This window comes from Synchytrium microbalum (assembly GCF_006535985.1).
Source record: "Synchytrium microbalum strain JEL517 chromosome Unknown SmJEL517_scf0002, whole genome shotgun sequence".
NCBI lineage: Eukaryota > Fungi > Chytridiomycota > Chytridiomycetes > Synchytriales > Synchytriaceae > Synchytrium > Synchytrium microbalum.
Window position 1 is genome coordinate 1,011,439 of NW_022158351.1, and position 16,785 is coordinate 1,028,223.

Sequence of the window (16,785 nt, forward strand, 5' to 3'; positions counted from 1 at the left end):
AAGAGACAGTTTCGTCTGTACATAAATTGGGCTAGTTGCTGAATTGTGCGAAATTCGAGCGGAAACAGCACCCCCAACAATTCATAGCTCATTGTGTTAAGCCTTGTATGGTAACAACAATCTTCCTACTCCCTAATGATGGTTAAAAATATTGAAGTAAGAGATCGATAGAAATAGTGTCGCTGAACTAAGAAAAGGATAAAAGTGTGTTGCAATCATATTGACATCACAGAAACGACAAAGATACAAACGGCGAACATACCTCCTGAATTCCTATGCTCACATAGCCAAATGCCTGAATAACGATCCACTGAGTTCATAAATAGCAATTCTCCAATGCGATTCTTTTTTCCATACCTTGCCACGTTCCAAGATTCAACGATCCTGACGTTATAGGTATATTCAAGCTGACTCCAAACAATGATGACTTCACATGTCCTGGCATATCATCATCACCCTCTGCATCGTGTATAAATTTGGTTGATTCAGGTACCAGCTTGTTAAGCATCATCTCCATGTCTTTACGCACATCGGAATCACAGTTCTCGTTGATTGTAAGCGATGCGGATGTGTGTTGTACTATAAGAGCATGGTGTTAGTTCCAAAGAGCGTGATGAAACTATACACCTTGATTGATTTCACTGAAGAAGTTTGCCATTCCGATTTTGAAGGTCTTTATTTCCGGCACTTGTTTTAAAATCTCATCAGTTACTAGATGGCAGCCTCGTGCTTTCCTGGGTAATGACAATGTCTGGAAAAATGTGGTTTGATACTTAGTTTTGATGTCAGCGATATACACCACCGTCACCACCTCGAATAAGACAGAAAGACATTGTAATTGAAGATTCGCTCTTACTTTTTGAAACCATGTTGATGTAGCCATCGATTCAGATTGACTATAATAATAGATTTGATGCTACAGAGTGCTAGTGCAGGTAAAGCTTAAGCAAAGTTTCACCAAGTTCAGACGGCAGCAAGAGGAAGAAGACGACCTGACAGATATCACAATGGTAAACGTTCAAATGGCTGCCCTTTCTCGCGTAATAAACACGCACTCTTACTCAATAAGGATCACGTTTATTTCTTTTTCACATGTAATGTAAACTATACAGACTTGAGGACTCTGGTACGATACCTTCCAATGTCCGTTTTGTGCTTTATACGCAATCTAGATCGAAAAAATGTTTGTTGGGAGATCAACTTGCGAGAGGATCAATTCATTGTTTACCAGGGCTATGAGAGAAATGAAGATTGTGTTCAAATAATGAAGATGCCTAGAGAATAAATTTCATCTTACTGTCCATAAGGTAAAGTGCCTTCATCGGCATCGTCGAGAGCACCAAAGGTGTATTCCTCTTCGGGCTTGTAGGAACGAATCTGCTTGCTTGGATCAACCCAGTCGAGTTCCTCTCGCAAGACGATGCATTTCAAGCAGCGAGCACCTGTAAAATGTGGTAGGAAGTAAGCTTGAATGTTAGTTCAGTCTGAAGAAGCATTTGACGACTCAATGAACTTCAGAAATGCTATTCTTGTTCGAAGAGGCTGAAAGTGTGATGACGACGAGGAACATCCAAATATGTGATTTGAAACACCGTTACCTGAATCTTTTCCTGCCATGCGTCGTTGAGCCTTTGAGAATTCTTCCTGTTATATATCTTTGCGTCATTTGGTGATGCGACCCATGGATTGAACCAACATAGTCCTTACCAAGGGTTTCGACTTTTGACATGTGACGCAGCAGATTTCCTACCATCAAAGTATGATTGTGGGACTGATGTCATCAAAATTGATGATATTTGCTTGACAGTGATGATGTGTCATGTTCATCATACGGTTCATATGTTACCTTGACCTACAACATGATGGATGATTAATTAGATGAAGTTTCAATATGAAAATGATCATGACTATCTAATCACCTGTTCGGAGCAGCAAGTTTTGCACATGGGCTTGAACTTTGGGGGCAATGACACGTGAATGCAGTGAATACCGCGATGAAGTAACAAACTACCCATACCTCAATAACAGAAGAGTTCTTGGCCTTGTTTGCACTCTAAAATGCGTGTTTCGTGTTTGAGAAATGACATATTGGAGGTCCATCAACAAACTTACGGCATTGACGTATTTGCTGAGTTGAGTTTGTGAGAAAGCATCCAGGTTGAGTTTCTTTGCACAGGCGAAGCAGTAGACACTGCTTGTACCCAGTACTCTCTTGAACTCTAAACGTAAAGATATAAGCTGATTAGCTAGAATGATTTCAATCTCGATGTTTGGATTTGATGAGATATCATGAAATACAAAGACGGACACCGCATGATAATTGAAATAAGCCAGAAATTATCTATGCAAGTGAATAATTCATTCCACCTAAAATTCCAAACGGTCTCCCCATCCTCCAAATGTCTCATCGTTTTGACAGCTTCACAGATTCAGTCCAACACAAAGCAGACAAATACCCTTGAGTTCTTCAGTCTTCATGACAACACTGGCCATCTTTGCTCAATGTCTTGAGCGGTCTTGTGCTGTTGAATATTGGTATTGTGGACTGACGATTTGTTTTTTTCGAGAGTTTGAACGAGTAGGCAGGGTTCTTTTGACCCAGGGGCGAGTTAAGAAACACAACAGCACAGCCCCAATTATTGTAGACCTACATTTTCGCGTCCTTTACGCGTAGGAGGAAAACCACGCGTTACCTTGACTAACACAATTTCCAACGTCACCTTTGAATTGAGATGCATGTTCTTGCATGTTCTTCCTATATTCACTACTCAATAAAACTCGCTGAAGATGCTAATTCCCATGCAAGGATTTCTTCGTCTCTGGTCATTGCATGTCAACCAAGCAACCATTGAGTTCATGACCCGTGACGAATTAAACATGGCAACATTGGTGCATCTCGCATCAAGTGCAGGGAGAGGCACTCGACCTGACGACCTAGTAATAACTTGAGACTAGACCAAACAGTTGACTAGCAAAAGCGTGTTGGCCTAGGACAGTTTGAATCTCCGAAATGAGCCTACATGCAAACCTTATTTTAAGAATGTGTAACATTTCATTAAAACTTGCAGCAAATGAGGCCTGCCAACACTACTACACAACTATTGCCTTTATCAGTACTTTAAGCCGTGCCAAGATTGCGGAGCTTCTTGCAGTCTTCTGCGAGGTTGTTTGATTTCTCAGTTTACCTGATGCTCAACCTATTAACAACAATGTTCAGTGTCTAGCCCCAATGCTATATTATTACATGAATATTTGGCCCCCCTGGTAACGAGCTCTAAAAAATTGTTTTCGTTTGCGTGATTACATCACGTACCAGATCTCGACCGAAATACCCAATCCAAGTCTTGGGCAAAACGCCCAAATTTCAGGAAGAAAAAGAAGAAACCTGCACACACAAAAAAAACCAAGTCGATCCATAATGGGAGTTTCTCTAGCTAGTCAGCGAATGTATGGAATGCTCTTCGTCCATGGAATAGCGTTCATGGTGCCCTTCTACATGACGTTCAGTCGAGAGCGTTTGGCAATTATTGTTGGATGCTATGCCGCTGCAATGCTATCAATTACGTGAGTGCAATGAGCGCGTTTTATCGCTACTCTGTCATATATCAACTAATCCCTGTCTTCTTTTGATAGCGTTGGGTAATAGTTGACGGGGATCGAGTGTCATCACTTGCGGTTTCTGATTCGCCTTGGCACGTTTTTTGCCTCGGTCTCATATGTCAATATCTAAAGCTCATTTTTCCAGTTATCATCGTATGCACAGTCATCATTCATTCAAGCCGTCCCTTATTGTGAGGTTGTTGGTCGCCTTATTTGGTGCATCAGCATTTCAAGGTATTAAAATGTCGACTTCCTAATATTTTACACTTTTTCTGATTACATCTTCTTTCTCTTTGTAGGAAGTATCAAATGGTGGGTTGTGAGGCATAGGCTCCATCACAGATTTCCGGACTCCGGTACGTCTCACAATTTTTGAAACCACGTTCAAGCGAACTAACGCCATTGTATTTGGTAGACAATGATCCATACAATGCCAGGCGTGGTCTCTGGTATTCGCATATGGGCTGGATCTTTCAAACCGCACACTACTCCAAACTGAAGGAAATCGATGATTCAGACTTGACTGCAGACAAGAGTAATTAGACTTTGCTCCCTCTTCTTTTTTCAACAGATCTCAGCTCACCAATTGATTCTTGGTAGTCGTTGTCTTTCAGAACAAATATTTCAACCTCCTTGCCATATTCATGTGCTTCATATTCCCCGCAATGATCGGCGCCGTGTTCTTCAATGATGCTCTGGGTGGGTTGATGTACGGAGGCTTCGTCAAGGCAGTCTGCCTGTGGCATGCCACGTTTGCCGTGAATAGTCTATCGCATTGGAATGGTGATCAACCATACACCCTGGATTCAACGGCCAGAGATAACTGGTGGCTCTCTTTTCTGACCAATGGTGAAGGAAACCAGTAAGTCATTCTTTGAGAGCTTTTACAAATTGGCAATAATCGTACAGATCGGATTTGAGGTAGAGTTCTCATTTAACTATTTTTGTTTAGCAACTTCCATCACGCTTTCCCTCGAGACTACCGATGTGGATCATACTGGGCGCAATACGATCCAACTAAATGGACGATATATTTGTTGTCACTCGTGAACCTCGCTACTGATCTGTACAGGATTGACGATGAATCTATAGAGAAAGATGCCATCGTCGTGGGTGAGATTGTGCTCAAAAAGAGACGTCAATCTGTGAGCTGGGGCATTCCAGATGCGGATTTGCCTAAATTTACTATGCACCAAGTACGAGAACAGTGTTCTCGCAAAGCTATGAGCTTGCTAGTGATCGACGGATATGTCATTGACGTCGGAGGCTTTTATGAAGATCATCCAGTAAGTTTAGTTTGAGCCCACGTGAATAACATTGTTTTTACTGATACTTTACGTTTTAATCTCAGGGAGGCAGAGACCTGTTGGCAGAACTGGTAGGTCAAGATGCGACAACTGCATTCTATGATCGAGCCCACAATGAAGGAGCGCATGTCACCATGAGAACTCTCGCGGTCGGTAAATTGATAGATTAAACATAGGGTGGAAAGCCCATTGGAAGGAGAGGAAAGCCCGAAGTTGCTCGCACCCTCCAAAGATTATTTATTACAACAAACACATCATGTTAAATCTCTCATAGTGTTTTTGATTGTACATTTAGCATGAAACTTCAAATAGACTTGCTTGGCTACAAATACTTGCAGAACATATTGTGCAGAAAAAAAACGGAAGCGCAAACACACGAGATTATGAAGGAAGTGCATGTAAAAGTGTAGAATATATGGCTCAAGATGGCAATATTTATTGATGGGGTCTCCTAACGTTACGTATGGAGAGCTGCAACTGTCTGGTGATCAAACTGAGGGCAGCACACAACGCGCACTACAACTGCAATGCAGTATCATCTTTCTAGACGGAGCTCTCGGAATGCAACACCGCCATCAGCAGACCGTCGACCTTCACATGTTAACAGTTCAACACAGACGTGTAATGACGAAACCTTCACCGCGCATTCAGAGTTGAAGCCTCGAAGCACCAAGCATTTTTAAGCCCTTACAGCACCTGCGCTGCTCCAATTTTAGAATAAGACAACAGTCGCCTCTGACTTCGTTGGAACAGCTTTACAAAAGTTCTTCGTCACATCAAGCACCAAAATAAACAAGACCTCATTCTTATGCAGGTAACGACACTATTTAGTCTCTGAAAGTGTGTTCTCCAACCTCATGTCACTGTACTCACAACGATCACCGTCCTTTCATAGCGACGTACAGTGCCACGCATTCTCTGGCCGTTTGTCTCTTTGGCTGCAGCTGATGGCAGAAACGAAACTCAAGCAGTTCGCAGCTTCTTGTCAACTATGATCGACAAGAAGAGGGCTGCTTCGAATGTAACTGGTCAAATCGATTTGAGCAACTCGTCACCCAAAAACAAGCGAACATACTGCCAGCTGGGATGTTATGGATCGACTTATTGCTGGAAATGCTGGAGCAAAAGGCGTTGGTGTGGTAAGAGGCCCATTTTAGTCCTTTACTCTTTCGTGTTTTCCTTAACGATAAGCCAGGCTCATTCACCCGTTCGCATCATTTAGGTCTAGGGATGAGGAAATTGGTGATTCCACTTTTTTTTTCTTCTTCGCCGGATCGGACACTACTGCCATGACCTTGACCAACCTCTTTGTTCTTCTTGCAACTCATCCTCATGTGCTTGAGAAAATGCAATCTGAACTGGATCAAATTGTTGGTCGTGATGGTAGTCTGACCCAAGAAATGTTGTCGCAACTCACGTAAGTAGCAGCATATACAACATGCTTTTCCCATTTTCCATTGAATCTCACAAAGGCCATCCACGTAGATACTTGGATTGTGTCATTAAAGAAGTCTTGCGTTACTATCCTGGTGGAGTACAAACTCAACCTCGAACTCCTTTGGTACCTACCACGGTCTGTGGCTAGATCATCAATCCTGGTCAACAAGTGGCCGTAAACCTTGGTGCTCTTCATCATAATCCAGAATATTGGCAAGATCCCGATAAATTCTGGCCTGAAAGATGGGAAAACGGCTTCACTCCTGTGCCTGGTAGCTATTTGCCTTTTGGAAACGGCATTGCAGGTTGTCTTGGTCAACGTCTTGCCAATATTGAAAGTCGTACGGTTGCTACCCTGCTTTTCCAATAGGAAGTGATACAGATGCAAGTATCGACTGGATAGTGAGGTGTTCACACATTGTCGTTACTAGTTTCGATATTGAATTGGTTGAAGGACTAAGCATTGTCAGGAGCACTTTCCTCTTGACTGGGTTCTATAATGGTCTCTTGTTTCGATTCAAGCCTCGTGTTGGTAAGTAGATCCAGTCATTGAAGCTAAGATTTATGATGGCTGTTGTGTATATTGCTGTATCTGTCGTTTAGATTGCTGTATCTAGTCAAAGTTTGTACCAAAGTTAGCAATGTAACAACTTAATCATTCCCATTTTACCAAGCTTATAGCTAGCGAACTTGGAACCTTTTGTCGTGCCTTGTAGATGATTTCATTAGATTTCCAACCTTCAATAAGAGAAACACGTTACAATTGATCCGTGTTGCTGCCAAACGAGCGTGCCTGGCGAGCATGGTCTTGCGCGGCCCTGCCAAAAAACCCCTTTCAAATGAGAGAATGTTTAATGTTCACAAACGGAGGAAATTGGCAATGGGCGAGTCAAAGGATGCAAAGGTGCAGCACGACCGTAATGAACCCCTCTTTGCTCCTCCTCTCTGGAGACAGCGTCGAGCGAAAGTCCTGAATCTTTTGCGAGAATCGAAATCAGAATCGGCAAGCACATCCAGATTGACATTCTCATGTTTCGAAGCGAAAGTGAAACGAAAATCTAACTTGTTCCTCTGCTTCCTATAGATATTGGACCTTGGATGTGGCGAGGGAGCTTTGCTCGAAATCGTACTAAACGATACATCAATCACAAGATGTGTTGGAGTGGATGTTAACGAGTCTGTGCTGGCGCAAGCTCTCTTGGAATGTTCCCCAACTGAATCTGACAAGCGGTTCTTACGTGAACGTCCTGTGAAATTAGAACTATACCAAGGTGAGAGCAGCTAACTACTTCTCAACCTTGGCGTCACGTCTTTTTAACATTATGTTATACGTTCGCACTAACTAACTACATGCATATTGTTTTCAGGGTCTGTAGCTGAAGCTGATTCAAGGTTGCTGGGATTTGATGCAGTCGTATCTGTCGAAGTGTAAGCAATGAAGCACACACTTATTAAGAACACGTAGTCACGCTTGAGCATGCGTCTTAACATACATTCATTTGAATGTATCATAGTATAGAGCATCTGGATCCACCGGTTCTAGCTGCATTCCCTCGTACCGTCTTTGGCGTATATCGTCCTGGAACAGTCATTATAACCACTCCAAATGCTGAATTCAACGTCAACTTTCCGTCATTAAAGTATGGAACGCCTGAAGCTATATTAAGAAATGATGATCATCGATTCGAGTGGACGAGAGCAGAGTTCCAGAGTTGGTATGAACAGCGACGTTAACGTTAGTTTTTTTCACCAGTTTCACGTTCATACTCAAGTTTCCTTTGTTCTAGGTGTGATAAGAATGCCGCTCAGTACGGATATGTAGTGATGTATGATGGCATTGGATTGCTGACATCCGGAGACACAGGACTTGGTTGTTGTACGCAACTCGCCGTCTTTACGCGTATCGATGATCCAGCCACTCCTCTACCACAACAGCAAGATACTCCTCTAACACCATACAAATCAATCGCAAGTATCGACTTCCCGTATTTCGAAGAAGACGGATTCACAAATGCAGATATAGTGCAAGAAATGGTTGAACGGACTCGTTACCTAGTATATATCGAGGTCTTGTCGAATGCACCTGAAGGCACACTACCCACTGCGCAATCGTCAGAAGAAATAAAGCATATCCATATCGATCGATTTTGGGCGGTGCTACGAATACGACAAATATGCAAATTAAAGACCCGTTTGTTCCAAGTTGTGCAATCGGATGATGCAAAGGCATGGTATGCGTACTCGAGAGATAGTGGGATGGTCACGATATTGTTTGATCCTGCCATGTATGATACTAGTATGGATGCACAATGGAAGGATGATGATGAGATGCAACCGAAAGATGTTGATGAACTTGACGATGAAGAGGAAGGAGAAGACCACGATGATCGAGAGCAACAACTTTATGACGAACACGAGCATGATGGAGAAGTGAATCATTCAATGCAAACTGCTTGGCCGGAGTATAGGGATAAAGACGTGAATATGTTTTGGGGTTCACCAGACCCGAACGTGAATGAACAATCGAATGATGTAAATCATCACTGGGCTGAATCAGTACCTGCAGAGTAATAAAAACAAAGCGAATAGAGTGAGAAAAGGACAATATTGTAAGCAAGTAAATTAATTATAATGTATTCTCTAGCATTATTTGGATTTGGCTGAAACTCTACTCTATTTCATAATGAAGTGTGAGGCGTTTGCGTCGAGTCTCGAATAGATTTCTGATATTATCAAGTATGTCGACAAACTCTTGTCGGTGATTCTTGTTCAATGGAATAGTGAGTCTTTGAGCCACACTTTTGGAATCACCGGACGACCAGCTTCCAAATACTCCATAACTATACGGCTGTTCTAGTATTATATCATCCACATCTACATATGCCTCCACTCCCACTCGATACACAACCCACTCTAGTTTACTGCAAACATTGAGAAGGGCCTCAAAATGTCGAACCACCAACCCGTCTCTATGAGTAGTATTGCCCCAATCTAGTTCGAGGTGTCGTAGTTGCTTCAGATGACCGAATCCTTCTAGAGCTTCGTCCCAATGACCCTTCGTTGAATCGAGAAAGTTGGTGATGCTAAGATGTGTCAGGGAGCTAAATGCGTGACAGACTATTGTTCCAAAGACGAATGTTTCCATATACTCGGTAACGATAGATAGATGTGTCAGTTTCAGTGGAGCTAGCTGGAGCACTCCTTCAAGCACCATTCCCCAAGGGTGACGATAAGTGACGTGAGTAAGGTTTGGTAGCATCATGGCTAATTGCAGCATCGTTGTGTTGTCCTAAGGAAGCGAAATCAGCAAACCCGTGTCAAAAATAAACGAATTCGTTCAAGATTATAAACCCGTACCACGACATAGCCGTCACTATCACAGTACACTTCAAACCTTTCCACATTCTTACACCAACGACCCAAGGATTCGATTATGACGTGGAGATTATGCTGGATACTATTATACGCATTCTCATCAACCCGGAAGGCTATTAGATTATTTCCTATATGACGAAGCAATACATCCATGGCATTCAAGAAGGGCGTTTCCTCATCAGGCTGTCGAACTCCCTCCATCGTGTCTAAAGCATCCGGTTCTTCCTGCGAATGACGGATAGTCACTAGATCCAGAGTCTTTATACTTTCAGCGTGCCGGATCAAGACCTTGGTGAATGCTGTAAGGACTGTGAACCGACCATTCAGATGGATGTGATGCCACATAGCGGGTGTATGGTTGACTACATTGTTGAAAGCTCGATTGACACTAGGAGAAAGAAGTGAGTGGACACGTCAGTTCCAAATATTGTCAAATCAGGAAGACCGCTTGGTAGCATTAAGGAAGAATGCTTGTTCTGAACCACCTTGATAGTTTGGGCAAAGAGGTGCAATCTAAGAATGAAAATACGTGCAACAGACAATCTTCGTTCAGCATTCGATTAGGATTTTCCATTGTTTCTAGAGACAGATGGGATACAAGGTGTCAGAGATCATCATTGAATTCCCGACCAAATGTTCATCACACAATCGCGATGAATTGCACGTCAACGCAAACAGGCAGTTGACTCACCGATATTGACCTACGGTAAAATTCAAGAAATGTACCGTTCCTTTACTTCATGTGGGACGTTTGTCAATACTTCACCACCACCACCTTAAATTTTGACGATTTTGATAGAGGAACTCTACCGAGGAGACAGTCTAGATACCGATATCAAGACTAACAGCAAGATACACGATTCTAGGGGGCAGGAACAAGATCTGGTAAGTTGGTATACTTAAACGTGATATTGAGTGTTTGTCAACGTGCGGGGAAGATGAGCACGAATGACAGTATGATAATGTCCAAATATGTTTGACCTGTATTTTTGGTTCTACGTTATCATTTGCTTTGTACTGCTGTCCCTCGATGTTGGTTCTCATCGAAAATCTCATCACACATTTGGACCAACAAGCTCCTTAAACAGATTCAACTAGCAAATCTCACAATCTCAAGCTCTTAAATTGACAATGGTTGCATTCAACTCTCCAGCCTCGTTACATGTGCTTGGGTTGGCTACTCTTACAGGAATGACATTGCACACGACATTTATAAATGGTTTCATTCAATTCAAGAACCTCCCACGTCAACAATTCGGGAATTTGCAAGCACGCCAGTTCCCCCCGTAAGTACCGCAAGCACTTCGTCGATGTAAAAGCTGGCTCACTATAAACTCAACACAATGTAGATACTTTTTCGCTCAAACTGCCTTGTCGGGAGTGCTATTGCTGACAACTGGCGCTCTTCTTGGAACTGGCAAATTCAACTCTGCTTTAGAAGTGATTATGGATCGGATTGTCAGGCCAAGATCTTTTAACGACTGGCAGATCGTTCTGTGGGCCGGATCTCTGGTCGCAAGTTTTGCCAATTTGACATATATTGGCCCTCAATCGTAAGATTTGCATATATCTTTGCATCAATCTGATAATCTGATGATGGCATTTACTCATTGGGCCTTGAAATCTAGTACGGATAATATGTATGAGCGCCATCGCTTGGAGAAAGCGAATCGAGACGTGCCGAAAGAGTTGAATACCAAGTTTGCTTACCTTCATGGTGTTTCCTCCTCTCTTAATCTGGTACGAACAGACGCGCTTGTGTTGGCCATAAATTGCATCGTCTGTTATCACCTTCTTGGCTAACCCCAACTCTTTTCAACGCTTGATCTATCTCGTTAGGTTACTGTTATTGCTTCTGTATGTAGCTGCTTCTGGGTTGCTGATCTTATCAAGTAAAAGAAACTCCTGTTGCGAGGCGTTCTCGATTTGTGACACACAAATGACCCCCCACCATATGGTATCCCTTTCTACGTTATTTTATTTACGTACATCATCTGCCCTGGTTCTATACATAAAGCGAAGGAGATACTACTATGAGACCTCAACCCACACTGAGCTGTTTTATAACAAGACTATTTGCGCTGCTTCCCCTAAACTTCACCATCATTCTTATCTCTGGCTTCCCAACCTCTTTATTCATTCCATGATAATTCGACAGTTTCCCTGACGCGACGATTATACTCCTTTCGATTCTCCTGAAACAGCTTCGCAGCTTCTGCGTTTGCGGGACTGTTTGGATTTGGATCGTGTAGCAATGATTGAATGGATGTCAGGATGGCTGCTACATCATATGTGGGAGACCTGATATAATAGATTGTTGTTGAATGTTAGCTATCATCATCAAAGTCCACACAACGTAAAAACCATAAACCACACAACACAAACCAAAGCCCAGGATTACCATCGATTCTGCAAGATATCCAAGCACAAATCTCCATTCGCATATACATTCGGATGGCACATCTTACTAACAAACTTGACATGCGGTGGTTTTGTTGGATATGATTCGTCAAATTGTAAGATGAGTTTGAATGTGCCGTCTTCAAAGGGAGTTTCTTCTGGTCCGAATATAACCGCATTCCATAGTAATACGTTATCGGGATTGGGAGCTCCACTGACTCCTTCTGGTGGGTCGGTTTGCAAGCGTTTAAAGTCTCGCATGAGTCTGCGTTTTGCTGGTGTTGACATCCTAGTTATTTATGGGCGATGGTTGTACTATGGGTGTACGCTGTATAGTGCTGTGGAGTGTCCTTGTGCTTCTTTGTTCTTGTTTCAAGGAGCTGACTGATAAGTCACGATGTTGGAGCGATGTTTGAACGAGTTGAGGGCGATTACGCCACGTATAACTTGTAGGAAGGTTCGAAACTCCAAGCACGCGAGCTTGAACTCATTTAATTCATTCAGAGTTGATCATGTGTAAAATACAAGTGTATTTCTGTTTGATTGAAAACTATGAGTGGGTTGTTCTATGTCAATCTACCATGTCCAATGTCGATCCATCTTTATATATGTTCAATATGTTCATGAGACTGTACAGTTCTCAGACTATACAGGGAGCAACGTGTTTTAGTACTAGATTGTGCATTTAGACCATTGCGTTTACTAAACTTGCATACCGACCCAGTTCGTTGGCCTTGGTGATGTTGGTTGTTCTAAAGACTGTTGTACTGCCAAAGCTATTTGTTCATCTTCAGTCAAGCCCTGGTGGTATAATAAGCTGAGTTAGTTGGTGTGAATGTGCTAGACCAAAACAACACGTACAGATGAGAGGTGAGCTGCCAATACAGCATCATTCATCCTTGGTTGTTGTGCCTTAATGGCAGGTAGTGGTGGCTGTGGTGGATGTGGTGCTTTGACTGGTTGTTTCGCTGGTTGTGATGCCTTGGATATTTGAGTTCGAGCAAGAGCAGCCCTTGCAGCTGCGGTATTCCTACTATTTCCAGTTCCCACAGGCGTACAGTTGTGGTCTGTTTCAAAGCGATGCTTCAAACAGTGAGATTTGAGACACTTCTTGCATAGTATAGGGACGACTTCTTTGGTCTTGCACCCTGGCATCGAACACTTGTTTGTATAGGCTTCTGTAGTTGTTGTTTTGGGAGTTGGGCATCCGTTGCGGATGTGTTCATCGACCTTGAGGTTTGGGTCCTCATTTCGAGGTACTGGCACTACTTTTGAGCAGACCTAAAACAAGCGACAAGGTCAGTAAATGTAAAAAGACGTAGCAGACCTGAAGACGGATGACAGAGTTCATTCACTTACTGGGCAAACGGGTGCATAGTAATCTGTTGGTGCCTTCTCACATGAATGGCCGCTAACTCTCCAATGATCTTGACAATAGGTGTTTGCACAATAAGCACAGTTGAATGGCAAAAAGTCTGAAACACGGATGGAAAGGGGCAATGTTGAGGTTAGATTGTTGTCGATGTGCAGCAATGTTGCAAAGAAACGAGCAAAAGTAGACACCAGCGACCCCAACTAGTAGTCATTCAGGCCCAGACCAATGTCAAGCCAAGAAATCAGCTCTTGCACATACCTAATTGGTTGCAGTTTGGCAAGAGACAATGCTTGCCAACATGGGAGAGCTCCATAAGAAGAAGATAGAATAAGAGCGAGAGGTGAAGTAATTAATCAAGCTGGTTTGCAGCGGATCCAGCACGCTTGAGTGCGCTTTTTATAGGATTGGGTGCTACTATGAATGATTTGAAACTTTTGGAAATTTGGGGCTTACGAATCACACAGGTAATAGACACCACAACATCCGTTCCAGCACGTTCTATTACGGCTGTGACGCGTATAGACACGGAGTCAGATCATTCATTTGATTCATTCCTAAGTATATTAGTTATATATAGAGCCGCCATACGCATGCGCCATGCTAAGCAACATATCAAAGTGAATTGTTGAACACCAATAGTTTATATATCAGTGTTAATATATTCTGGCGTGTCTTACAGTCTTACAATCCTCTGATCCCTCGAATTCTGAAATCACGCATCTCTTCAATAGAAAACAACACCTCAAAGTTGAACTTTACGAATCTTGTTTAGATAATCATGGTAAGTGATCTGCTATGCTGCAATCAGAGGCACATCAGAATGGTTGCAAGAACTAGTCCCTTTTGCTCACCTTGTCTTGAAATCTGAATTCAAATGTCGCCGCCCTAACAGTTTTGGTTTACAACACAAAATTGTTCACGATGTCGTTGATTAAATATTTACTGTTGCGGATTCTGGATTTATCTACCATAATATGAAACTATACCTAATCTTGAAACACTTGCTTGACATTCAATCTTGAAAGCCACCAAATTCTCAACCCTGCATTCCTTCACTTACACGCTCTACCCTAATGTAGGATGAAGAATATGATGTGGTGGTTCTCGGTACTGGTTTGACTGAATGTATCCTGTCGGGCCTGCTGTCTGTCGATGGCAAAAAGGTATTGCATATGGATCGAAACGATTACTATGGTGGAGAGTCGGCTTCCTTAAACTTGACCCAAGTAAGTTCTGGGCTTGCGTTGATCTGAATTTGCCAAGAGTCCTCCTATCTCATTTGTTTAAATCATGTCGCGTATCATCAATCACTGACACGTTGGCTCAACAGTTGTATCGTAAATTCCGTTCTGGTCAAGAACCTCCCAAGCAATTTGGTCGAGATCGTGATTACAATGTAGATCTGATTCCCAAGTTTGCCATGGTATGCTCCGAAACACCATCGCTTTTCGTAAATGGGTCGACTACCACATCTCAAAGTCCTATCAAAACTAAAACATCCAAATCAAACAGGCTGCTGGAGAGTTTGTCAACATTTTATACCACACTGATGTCACCCGATACCTCGAATTTCGTCAAATCGCCGGTTCGTTCGTATACCGAGATGGTCGTATCTCCAAGGTCCCTGCAAGTGAAGTCGAGGTCGTGACAACGCCATTGATGGGTCTTTTTGAAAAGCGCAGGGCCAAAAAGTTCTTTGAATTCATTCAAGGATACAAGTTTGATAACCCTGCTACTCAACAAGGTAAACAGAATCGCGTCGTCGTTCGACTGGGCAAATTATTTGATTTGAGGTTCTTTGTCGCACTATAGGAGTCAACCTCGAAACCGCAACTATGGCCGACGTATATAAAAAGTTTGGATTGGAGGCAGGCACTCAAGACTTTGTTGGACATGCTCTCGCTCTTGAATTAGACGACACTTATATGACTGAACCTGCAAAGGACACCTATGAACGAATCTGCTTATACATGAACTCGATGGCAAGATACGGAAAGTCACCTTACATCTATCCCATGTATGGTCTGGGAGAGTTACCTCAAGGTTTTGCTAGGTAAGACATACTTTGTGGGTAACATGTAGCTTGAGTCTCATTAGTATGTCTGAACTTTCAAATTTTGTTGCCATGTATAGGCTAAGTGCAATTTATGGAGGTACATACATGCTCAATAAGCCAATTGAAGAAATTGTATATGGAGATGATGGTCGTGTAATTGGAGTCAAGTCGGAAGGAGAGGTAACAAAAAAGCTTTGTGAGATTTCGTACTCATCACTGGGAGTTAACTCACATATAAACTTGTAATGCTGATAGACTGCCAAGTGCAAGGCTGTTATCTGTGATCCCAGCTATGCTCCAGACAAGGTTAAGAAGGTTGGACAAGTAGTACGAGTAATCACCTTCCTCACACATCCCATTCCCAACACGGGTGATTCCGACTCGGTGCAAATCGTCATTCCTCAAAATCAAGTCAACCGAAAACATGGTGCGTATGGACCTAATTCAGCAATGGCTGCAGATGTGCAGGCTCCAACCACTGTTTTGTCTGATTAAAAACCAGATATCTATGTTGCTTGTGTCTCTGCTGCTCACTCTGTCAGTGCAAAGGACCATTACGTTGCCATAGTGTCGACTTTGGTTGAGACTGATAATCCAGAAAAGGAATGCGCACCTGCATTGGCTCTATTGGGTCCCATTGCCGAAAAGTGAGTAAAACAAAATGGACTAAGCTGAGAGGATATGAGAATCGTCGCTTGAGACAAAGCGTTGACACACATCGACGTTTTTTAGGTTTGTCGCAGTATCAGACATCTTTGAACCAATCGCGGATGGTACTGCAAGTGGCCTCTTCATCTCAAACTCATACGACGCTACATCGCACTTTGAGACTGTTTGTCAAGATGTGAAGTCGTTATACAAGCGTGTGACTGGCAACGAACTCAAGGTCGAGGGCAAAGTCAAGAAGGACGGTGAAGAAGACGAGAAATAATTTTTTAGAAACTGAGGGATCTCTTTTGTTTTTATCCATCAATCAAACAATATACAATATGTTCTTCCACGTATAGGATACGAAGCACAGTTTTATGTCAAAACCCAGAGCGAGGACTGAAATAGAAGGCTGCAAGTTTGGTTTGAACGAACGGATCACCAACGATGGCTGATATACTGATCTGAAAAGCTTGCAGGTTTAGTTTGAACGCACGGATCTCCTCTCTCATCGCGCTGTCGTAACTTCTACACTTCAACCTGTCGACAAAAATCACACGAACAACGTCGAGCGGAGAAGGGACATC

At 42.7% G+C, this 16,785-nt stretch overlaps 6 protein-coding genes across 6 annotated transcripts; 3 read left to right on the forward strand and 3 right to left on the reverse strand.

The window, feature by feature from the left end:
- Positions 1 to 125: 125 nt before the first annotated feature.
- On the reverse strand, positions 126 to 883 carry SmJEL517_g00690 (uncharacterized protein; the record flags this gene model as incomplete). The annotated part of the gene is made up of 5 exons (XM_031166619.1): positions 126 to 187; positions 263 to 295; positions 358 to 579; positions 643 to 751; positions 857 to 883. The coding sequence occupies 5 exons, from the start codon at positions 881 to 883 to the stop codon at positions 126 to 128; spliced, it is 453 nt and encodes a 150-aa protein (XP_031027545.1).
- A 2,535-nt stretch (positions 884 to 3,418) lies between these two features.
- SmJEL517_g00691 (uncharacterized protein) lies at positions 3,419 to 5,077 on the forward strand (the record flags this gene model as incomplete). Its single annotated transcript, XM_031166620.1, has 8 exons — positions 3,419 to 3,564; positions 3,634 to 3,639; positions 3,746 to 3,834; positions 3,900 to 3,956; positions 4,016 to 4,135; positions 4,201 to 4,462; positions 4,553 to 4,886; positions 4,952 to 5,077. 8 exons carry the CDS (start codon positions 3,419 to 3,421, stop codon positions 5,075 to 5,077), a joined length of 1,140 nt encoding a protein of 379 aa, XP_031027546.1.
- A 1,176-nt stretch (positions 5,078 to 6,253) lies between these two features.
- SmJEL517_g00692 (uncharacterized protein) lies at positions 6,254 to 8,915 on the forward strand (the record flags this gene model as incomplete). The annotated part of the gene is made up of 8 exons (XM_031166621.1): positions 6,254 to 6,324; positions 6,393 to 6,441; positions 6,493 to 6,649; positions 6,715 to 6,872; positions 7,429 to 7,615; positions 7,712 to 7,772; positions 7,859 to 8,059; positions 8,132 to 8,915. 8 exons carry the CDS (start codon positions 6,254 to 6,256, stop codon positions 8,913 to 8,915), a joined length of 1,668 nt encoding a protein of 555 aa, XP_031027543.1.
- A 2,936-nt stretch (positions 8,916 to 11,851) lies between these two features.
- Positions 11,852 to 12,407, reverse strand: SmJEL517_g00693 (uncharacterized protein; the record flags this gene model as incomplete). The annotated part of the gene is made up of 2 exons (XM_031166622.1): positions 11,852 to 12,020; positions 12,121 to 12,407. 2 exons carry the CDS (start codon positions 12,405 to 12,407, stop codon positions 11,852 to 11,854), a joined length of 456 nt encoding a protein of 151 aa, XP_031027544.1.
- Positions 12,408 to 12,740: 333 nt separating this feature from the next.
- SmJEL517_g00694 (uncharacterized protein) lies at positions 12,741 to 13,807 on the reverse strand (the record flags this gene model as incomplete). The annotated part of the gene is made up of 5 exons (XM_031166623.1): positions 12,741 to 12,748; positions 12,836 to 12,920; positions 12,981 to 13,400; positions 13,479 to 13,594; positions 13,753 to 13,807. The coding sequence occupies 5 exons, from the start codon at positions 13,805 to 13,807 to the stop codon at positions 12,741 to 12,743; spliced, it is 684 nt and encodes a 227-aa protein (XP_031027541.1).
- A 103-nt stretch (positions 13,808 to 13,910) lies between these two features.
- Positions 13,911 to 16,481, forward strand: SmJEL517_g00695 (uncharacterized protein; the record flags this gene model as incomplete). The annotated part of the gene is made up of 9 exons (XM_031166624.1): positions 13,911 to 13,958; positions 14,574 to 14,720; positions 14,825 to 14,917; positions 15,007 to 15,238; positions 15,307 to 15,547; positions 15,628 to 15,730; positions 15,806 to 16,030; positions 16,100 to 16,197; positions 16,283 to 16,481. 9 exons carry the CDS (start codon positions 13,911 to 13,913, stop codon positions 16,479 to 16,481), a joined length of 1,386 nt encoding a protein of 461 aa, XP_031027542.1.
- Positions 16,482 to 16,785: the final 304 nt, after the last annotated feature.